Below are 9,490 nucleotides of genomic sequence, written 5' to 3'. Positions count from 1 at the left end.
TTTAATAGAATAATATAAGCTGATAAAATTTATGAAGGTTTTAAAATCGTTACTAGATGGCACCACGTTAATAACGTCTGTAAATTTCAGTGTACTGCAGAAAAAGTTGGCAATCTTTTCTTCTTCTCATTTTTCTTTGAAAAATAAAAAAAAAGTTTTAATTAAAACTGATATTATTCTTTTATTTATGTTGTTTAATTCTACTAATTAAAACCGTAAATAAAAATGCAGTCCCGTTACGCTTCTGTCTTTGAGCAAAACCGAAATGACAAAACTGAAATACAAAGTGCCATGAACATTTCTATTGAAGAGAAGCTTATAATATACCTTTATCACTAAATTCGTTAATTGTTTTTGTACATGCCTTAAATAGTATACCTGCATGATTACTATTAAATAACAAAAAAAGGTGTGATGCAAATATAAAATATAGTTGAGTGTAGCTTATGGTAATATGTATTTGAGTCATCATCGTGAAAATAATCACTTTTAATTACGTTTTTCTATGCTCTTCAATACAAGGATACACAATGGGTCATTTCTGCTCTGTTTATCGCGGGGAATCGAACCTTGTAAGTCCGTAAACCTCCGATCATCCACGGGGGGATTTTACGCTAAGATGTATGCCTACCTTTAAGCCAGTGTTTGTACATGTAATACTCATTCAATCACCATTTCTTTTATGTTTATGTTTATATATATATATACATATATATAGAAATTTAGCTCCCGTTGGGACAACGGCTGGTCAAAGAACTTACAACGATAAAGTCCCATGTTTGATTTCCCGTGGTGGACACGGAAGATAGCCCAGTGTGGCTTTACTCTGTAACAAACTTTATAAATTTAAAATAGGAAACTAATATATCTTTAGTACTGTTTTGTATAGAGCTAGCAACTTTGAAGAAGTTATTTTATAACTGAATAAGTAGAGTTGTTTAAACGACTCTATTCAATTATGTACAAGCTGCCCAGTGTTTGCCAATAATACGAAGAATTAAATTGTGGCGGATTGCTACAAATTCTTCAAATACCTATAGAATGATAGGTTTCTTTTTTTGTGAGTGTAAAACACTTAAATACACCAGTTATTTTATACTTGTTTAATTTTTATATCATCATTGTTTATTGCAAAAGTCCCCTTTTTATTAGGTTACATATTACGAAACTAATTCAAATACAACCCACAGTTTTCTGTTATATTTTTATTTATTATTGTTATTATTTTTAAAATTTTTAATTTTTATCTTCAAACACCAATAGATGGCGTTTTATATCATAAATTTTCTCTAGATTTACACAGCAAGAAACTTTCTTATCTTCTTTGTCAAAATTTCAGCTTTTTATTCTGTATCTATGCAAAAATTATCTTTCTTGTTTCTTCCAACTGGACGCTGCACTACACCGACGGCACGTAATTCTTCTTTCGTCAGCGTTTTGATAGATCTACCGGTCATGGTGCTTGGATAACCACACTGAAGAGGAACCTGGTCAGCACTGTCATAGATCATTTGTTGACCAACAATCCATGCCAGGTTTATGTCACATATTATATTGTTATCTAGTAATAAATCAGAAATACATAGAAACCATTAAAAATATAATAATAAAATTAATGAAATGCCGTTATAGAACTCTCCCTGTTTCTAGAAGGAATAAAGTTTCAGCTCAAGAAAGCCAAACATTCCAAATGAAGTTAAACTTAGTTACATCAAAATGTACTCAAGCTAAGACGTATTGGTACAAGTAGCAAAATACATTAATTTTGGAATATTTCAGGTACTAACGTTCATTTCGAACGATTAGTCAGAAGAACTGAGACAAATACACATTAAAGAGAATACGGCCTAAAACACAGTGACCGAAAAAACTGAAAACAATTTTGTGGTCTTTGTTTAACATAGTAAATCCCTAACTTGGAACTTAATAACGAAACAAATGCCATTTTAACACAGTACGCCAAAGTATCACGTAGTTGTTGTGATAATTGATTTTTTGTTATAAAAAAACAAAGACAAGAAATATAATGGCATATTGTAGTCTTTGGAACTTTAAAAACAGATTCGAGACCTGAAATAAATATATTTATATTTCTACTCATTTGCAAAGAAACCTTTAATAAACTGCCTAAGAATAACGATTACAACAGAGACAACTGCTTTACAAAAACTAGGCTACGATTACTATATTTTGTTGATTTACAGAATTTGTAGTGCATACTGGATGGTTTTACATATTTTCTAGTAAATTAGAAAAACAATTACCCCCACACTCCAGATAATTATAAGACAACTTCATTTTAACCGATGTTTCGCCTTAGTACCTAAAACTAGATGTTTGTTTGTTTATTATTAAAAACACAAAGCTACATAAAGGGCTATCTATGCTCTGCCAATCACGGGTATCGAAACCCGGTTTCTAACGGTGTAAGTCCGTAGACACGCCGCTGTGCCATTGGGGGGCAAAACTAGATGAACTAAGATATTTTGTTATTATCTGGAGAACAACGGTCGTTTTTTTTTTCTGACTTTATTGTCAAATATGATTAATATACATTATACTCAAATTATCATCTTATCAGACTAATAATATAACACAAGGTTTATAAATGTTCTAAGAATTTTTCAAATAAGATTTACGTGAGAGGAAGGTTTGGAATTTATCAACGACTTTGTGTATGAAAATTGTGACTGTAATAGTCTTTATTACATGTGAAAAATGAATTCTGATTTCATTATTTCATGGTTTTTGGTTTTTTTTCGGTTAATGCGCAAAACTTGATTTTCAAACAATGATTTGTTTATTTGTTTTGAATTTAGCGAAAAGCTACACGAGGGCTATCTGTCCTAGCCGTCCCTAATTTAGCAGTGTAAGACTAGAGGGAAGGCAGCTACTCATCATCATCCACCGCCAACTCTCGGGCTACTCTTTTACCAACGAATAGTGGGATTGACAGTCACATTATAAGGCCCCCACGGCTGAAAGGGCGAGCATGTCTGGTGTGACGGGGATTTGAACCCGTAACCCTCAGATTGCGAGTCGAGCGCCCTAACCACCTGACTATGCCGGGCCCTCATATAATGAAACTTAGTAGAACGGACGACAACTTTCTGTTGTAGAGACACAAGGTGTAGAGGATGACGTTTCGAAAGTCTTCCGCCTTTCGTCAAAGAATAGATCTTCACACGTTTTTTTTTCATTGCAAACAAATTATGCTGTGGGGAAAAAAGGAGTTTTGGGATACCTCAGGACTAGATCCACGTGTTTATATAAAAATTAACATGGCCATTTAACGGTTCCTTCAAAATATGTTCTTGAAGATTGTCGAACTGCTCGTACTTTAGCCGCATAATAGGAATAAAAGTTATTTTTGGAGAATCTTGGGATTTTTTTGTACGAATTCACTTGAAAACATGTAAATAGTTATTAATTCCCGTGAATTATCACGGGGAGTTGACTAGTTGTAGAGCATCATATATGAATTAAAAGAAAAAAAAGAAATCCAAGAAAAAAACGTACCTTTCAAATCAAGGAGTTCCAGTTGATTCCAGATACCACCAAACACGTCTTCATATATGTATGCTATATCATTACTTTCCAAGTATATTTCCTTCAAGGCAGGTAGGTTTGTAAACGTGTCCACGTCTATAATGGAAATCATATTCCGGCTGAAAAAAAAAAGTGAATAACAACAATGAATTACACTTCGCAAAAAACGCATCACACCGCTAGGGCTATGGAATGTTGTATTTATTGTGTTTTGTTTAAATCGTCTGGTCAACAAATTGTTGCCTGTCACATCCCTGAGACTGTATACTGAAATAAGTAATTTCTTATAACTGTTTGCTGTTAATATGTATAACAATGTTGCTTAATAACCATAGGTTTATTTCATAACTATATAGTGGTTTCAGGTTTCGTAATTTATTTCGAAAATTGCGGCAATAATTGTTTTATGAGTATAATGAACAAACACACATAAAAACTTAAAAATGAAGTGTAAAATTTACAAGTTTACCAAAAATGAAAATGATAATATAAGTTCTAACAAAAGCAGTCTTACCTCAATTCTAATTTTTTTAGATTGGGAGCAGTTTTCGGAAGGGTAGCTCTCCTTAATCTAGAAAGTCGGTTCCCCATGAGATCGAGGGTTTCAAGGTTCTGGTAAGCATCCAAAGCACCTGGTCTTACTTCTGTTATGCAACATGTGCTAAACTGAAACCAGGTCACTGATGAATTTGTGACGTACGATAACTCCGTTTCAACCTTGAGAGTGTTATGACATCTGTTGATCAAAAGCCTTTTCATCTTAGTCAGTGGAGAAAGATGTTTCCAGTTCCACTTCTTCACCGATTTCATGGGTGAAAATATTACAAGCTCCGTGAGTGAGTCTTCGAGACCAATGAAAGGCGAAGCGTCTGAATCTTTGGGTCCAAGGTCATTTAGAACAGAACTGAGGATCTCAATCCGATTAATTTTCGTCCCGTCAAACAGGCCACTTGGTAGCGAGCTCAAGTTTGATTTCACTAGCTTGAAATACGCAATTTCATAACCTTTAAGCGCTTGTACAGCCCTAGTAAGAATCTCTTCTGAATTAATATTGACGCATTCCACTAGGACAGTACCTTTTCTCGAAACCTTACACGTACATGGGGCGACGTCTTCTGTTGGAGGACAAGTCTGAGAGGTCACTAAAGCAGTCAAGGTACAAAAAGTGACCAAAGTGACGAATCTGTTTTTCTCTGTCATCTACAGAAATGAAGTAGGGTAACGAAAGATAATTTGAGGCTTAACAAAAACATATTATGCACGAGGTCTGGTTTCTATTGCATATTATTCAATGCTAATTACAAAACTGCTGTGTAATAATTAAAGAACGCGTAAATTAACTTTTTTAAGTCTCTGGTTTCTAAAGTATATAAATTATACTTTATGAACACAATAAAAAATATTTTCGGCAGCTGAAGTGTTAAATTAAAACAGCTCTTTTTGTCTGTATATTACGTGACTTAAAATAAATGATTCAATTATACTTTATAAATATTGTAAAAATATATACATTTATTTTCAGCAGATTGGAGTGATAAATCAAAGCAGTTCTTTTTGTCTTTATATTATGTATCTTAAAATAAATGAGTCGATTATCATAAAAAAATAAGCAAGTTATCTGCAAGATTATTAATTCGTGTGTATGAATAATTAATTTGTTAAATGTGACGACCTGTTACATCTGACTGCCCATTTTTTTCTTTTTCTGCAAGCAGGCGATATTCTCAAATTGATAAAGGTTGATACTCTCGTTACAATAACTTGACAAAAATAAGTGACCCGGAAAAAAGACTTGTTTGTACTATAGACCTTACTTCAAAAAACTTTTATTATCATAGAAAAGATAATTATAAAAATTTAGGTTATAAAATCTCGCACAACACTTTTAGAGCAATTTTAATTAAACAGTTTATCAAGCGTAAGTATTTTCTAGTTTAAAGATGGCGCTCGTCTTGCAATTACACGCGTCTGATTTCTCACTAGCGTAATGTCGTATTCTTATATCAGTTAAATCGTATTAGTTTTTAATGTTCTTTCGACACTAATATATTTTTTTGAATTAACGTAAATTATTATTATGTTCTAATACTGATATTCACGGGAACAACACGTAAATGTTAACGAGTTTTCAACAAGAATTATTTCTCTTTAAAGATATATCTTGTATGTTTTCCAATTGAAAATTTTGTCTTTTGCACCGAAGATCCATACCAAAACCTCTGCAAGCTGTGTTCAAATTCTTCGTAGGCCTACTATTTTATGCAGAACAGCTAAGTGTATGATGACATTATATTTCAACAATGAAATAAATCTGCCCTAGCAGCTCGAAATGGCGCCAAAATTTTTTCTAAAGCATGTGCAGTCGCAGGAGTCTCTAATTTCCAGCATATTAGTTTTGTTTAGCCTATGATAATTTTTTTTAAACAAAAAGTTTACTTTTCTGTAAGAGGTGGAAGTAAAGCACCATATAAAATTGAATCAAGAAACTAAGTCGATTATCGTTTCAAAAACACACGGGTTTTTTATTTATTGTTTTGAAATTGAAGTAAAATTCTGATCCACGGAGTGCAAGCCTAAACGTCAAAGGATTGGCTTCTGTTCATTGGTAGAAATATATATATGACTCACTGGAGAAATCGTTCAGAATACGACAGAACTCTATGTTGTGAATACGACAGAAATCTATCTTGTGAATACGACAGAACTCTATGTTGTGAATACGACAGAACTCTATGTTGTGAATACGACAGAAATCTATCTTGTGAATACGACAGAAATCTATCTTGTGAATACGACAGAAATCTATCTTGTGAATACGACAGAAATCTATCTTGTGAATACGACAGAAATCTATCTTGTGAATACGACAGAACTCTGTCTTGGTGCGACTTGAAGATGACTTTTAAAGTCGAATCGTTTCCGGAGTCGTTTCCGTGAAAACGTTTTAGATCTTTGTCGAATCACACGGAAAATCGACACGTGAGGTTTGGGTTTTAAAAAGACAGAACACCTATAAGTGATAAATAGACAAGATTGGGCTTATCTGAAGTCAAAATGAAAACTTTAACTTTTTACACATTGATGAGTAGTATAAGATTACTAGACACTGTTCGGAAACATTCATATATATACTTGCCTAATTAAAGGGATGGGGGCGTTTTTTGTATTGTGCTTATAAATCGTTGTTTACGAACTTATTATGAACGGCTATATTTGCTAAAGTCTTAAGGTGTTCAGTTACAGACTGTTTTAATCAGTATAAACTATTATCTTGGACAATCAAAGATGGCGACCAGTCTGATGAATTCAAAAGATTGTAAAAACAAGGACATCTTGTAGGTTGAAAAAAGCGCATTTATTACACTGACTGCCTTTAAATCCCCGCTCAGTCCTTATGCAAATTAATTCAAACGTCTTAACTATTAAAAATACACTTTTGTTACGATAGTGATAATTTGTTTTTTGATTGTTTGGTGCTTTGATTATTTTACAAAGTAGGATATATTAAAGGGTGAAAAATAACCAATAAGTTAAAGGTCAGGGATCGTCCTAGAATAACTGATTTATATTTGGGGGGGGGGGCATACTACATGTTTCGATAGAACATTTCTAGGCTACAGACCATACCTGAGGAAGACAAATCAATGTTCTGTCGAAGCCTGTAGTACAATTCCCTCAAAATAAATCTATTATTTAATTTTATAAATCGTTATTATTGTATTAGCATAATGTGCTTCCTTACTCAAGTTAATGTAATCGTTGTTAGGAAAATTAACTCATTTCAGTACGCCTTTAAGCTTCTGTGAGTTGTCGTTTGCTGCCTGAAAGTGTTGATTTAGCAGTTTCTCTTACTTTTTTTTTAATGGAATGAAAGTATCAAAATCCTGAACCTTTCAGGACTACACCAGAAAAACAGTTTCGATATCACATCTGTTTGCAAGTAATTTCCACAGGCCTAACTACATCAGAAAAACAGTTTCGATATCACATCTGTTTGCAAGTAATTTCCACAGGCCTAACTACATCAGGAAAACAGTTTCGATATCACATCTGTTTACAAGTAATTTCCACAGGTCTAACTACATCAGAAAAACAGTTTCGATATCACATCTGTTTGCAAGTAATTTCCACAGGCCTAACTACATCAGAAAAACAGTTTCGACATCACATCTGTTTACAAGTAATTTCCACAGGCCCAGCTATTGTGGAAGAAAATACTTAATTTGCTATATTTATAGCAAAAACTAGTTTGTTTATTTCATAATTTCGTGCAAAGTAACAAAAGCACTATCTGTGCATAACCATTAATTTGAACAGATGAACGAGAGTATTTAATTTTTTGTTCCAGAATTTACTGCAAAGCTACAGAAGGGCTATATGTGAATATATGGTCCTAATTATGAACTGATACAATAAAGGGAAGGTTGAGAGTTAACAGTACACGACGCCAACTCTTGTCTGATCGAAAAGTGAAACTCGACCGTCAATTTTAAAGCACATCTATGGCCCCAAAGTGCGGAGCGCATTTTTGTGGCAAAAGAGTCAAGGACCATGAATCCTCGGGTTCATAGTCCACTAGGCCATACCCGACCCTGAAACAAAAACGTATAATATTTCTTAAGAATACAAGCTAGAAATAATTCACTATTGTTTTTCTTTAGGAAATTTGAGTCATTCTAGTTTTGATTTCAAAACTTATAAAATAAACTTATTACTACAGCCTTAGAGTCATGTACGAAAAATACAGCAGAAAATTTATCATTTAATCCTCCATTAACCTACTACTACTACTACTACTACTACTACTGTAACTTGTTTGTTCAACATGGTGTTAATATAACTGCAGTATAAAGAAAATTAGGTTAACTCTTCAGTTCAATTGCAAATAGCAATCTGTTTCTTATCAGTAATTAATAAAAACCGATTTTAATATTTCCTTGAATATAAACTAGCGAAACCAAATATGGTTCTACTAATAACTCAGCTTGAGTTAAACAGACGTCACCATCTGCTAAAATACACACATACTTACCTTCCTTCACAATCCAAAATACATTAAAGGTGTTTGATGGCGAGGTTAGCTATTACTTTGGTTCTGTCTTATCGTGAAAAGTGGCAGAGTTCGACTGGCTTTCTTTTGATAAGTTATCTATGACGTAAGAACACAATGGCTCATCTGATACATCAAACCTGTCGAGAAACTGTATAGTCATGAACTTCATAAATATTTGGGTAATTTTTCGTGAAGGCATGACGTTCTTGTTAATTGAATGTCGAAAGGTAAAGCAAACTATCAGGGGCGGATTGGGGCTATTTTTATACCGGACCTTAATGAAGTCGGGTGTTTGTGTCCGTGTGTGTTTATTTGTTGAATTTCGAACAAAGCCACTCGAATGCTATCTGCGCCAGCCGTTCCTAATTTTGAACTGATAGACTAGAGAAAAGGCAACTAGTCAACACCACCCACCGCCAACTCTTGGGCTATTCTTTTACCAACGAATAGTGGAATTACTCGTCACAGTATAACACCCTAACGGCTGAAAAGATGAACATGTTCGGAGACGGGATTTGATCCCGCGGCCTGCAGCTAGTGTGTCGATCACCCTAATCACTAGGCCATGCCAAGCCCAAGTCATGGGAGAGGGTTTCCTGAAAGAAGTCTAAAAAAAAAAAAAAAAAACGTGGCAGGGGTTTAGTTTGAAGGAAGAGAGAACGAAGTTCTCTCTTCCCAACTGGGGTGCTCGGGAACGTTCGTTCCCCTTCAACCCCGCGCGTGTGCTGTTATACTTCGTGAGTGTAATTGTTCTGACGTGCTGAGGCGTTGTTAGTTCGAGAGATGTAGTCGGGAAGCCGTGCGGCCTGTAGAAAGGCTCGAAGCAACTTCGTGAAGTTCGGTGGCAGTTGTTGGGGCAGAGAGAAGGACCAAGACTTTCACCAAGCG

At 34.3% G+C, this 9,490-nt stretch overlaps 1 protein-coding gene across 1 annotated transcript; it reads right to left on the bottom strand.

Annotated features, from left to right (window-relative positions):
• Positions 1 to 1,233: 1,233 nt before the first annotated feature.
• On the bottom strand, positions 1,234 to 8,709 carry LOC106470709 (oplophorus-luciferin 2-monooxygenase non-catalytic subunit-like). The gene is made up of 4 exons (XM_013931273.2): positions 8,582 to 8,709; positions 4,064 to 4,749; positions 3,520 to 3,668; positions 1,234 to 1,561 (listed from the first exon to the last, which is right to left on the bottom strand). Exons 2-4 carry the CDS (start codon positions 4,747 to 4,749, stop codon positions 1,344 to 1,346), a joined length of 1,053 nt encoding a protein of 350 aa, XP_013786727.1. The 5' UTR covers positions 8,582 to 8,709; the 3' UTR covers positions 1,234 to 1,343.
• Between the last annotated feature and the right edge of the window lie 781 nt (positions 8,710 to 9,490).

This window comes from Limulus polyphemus, unplaced genomic scaffold (assembly GCF_000517525.1).
Source record: "Limulus polyphemus unplaced genomic scaffold, Limulus_polyphemus-2.1.2 Scaffold4173, whole genome shotgun sequence".
Lineage (NCBI taxonomy): Eukaryota > Metazoa > Arthropoda > Merostomata > Xiphosura > Limulidae > Limulus > Limulus polyphemus.
Note: the sequence above shows the minus strand (reverse complement) of the source record. Positions and strands in the feature narration are given on the sequence as shown.

Coding starts and splice junctions, on each gene's coding strand:
- LOC106470709 (XM_013931273.2), bottom strand. CDS start 4,749: ATGACAGAGAAAAACAGATTCGTCACTTTGGTCACTTTTTGTACCTTG. Junction 3,669..4,063: donor CTAAAAAAATTAGAATTGAG/GTAAGACTGCTT, acceptor TTTTTTTTTCAG/CCGGAATATGATTTCCATTA. Junction 1,562..3,519: donor GGAACTCCTTGATTTGAAAG/GTACGTTTTTTT, acceptor ATTTATTACTAG/ATAACAATATAATATGTGAC.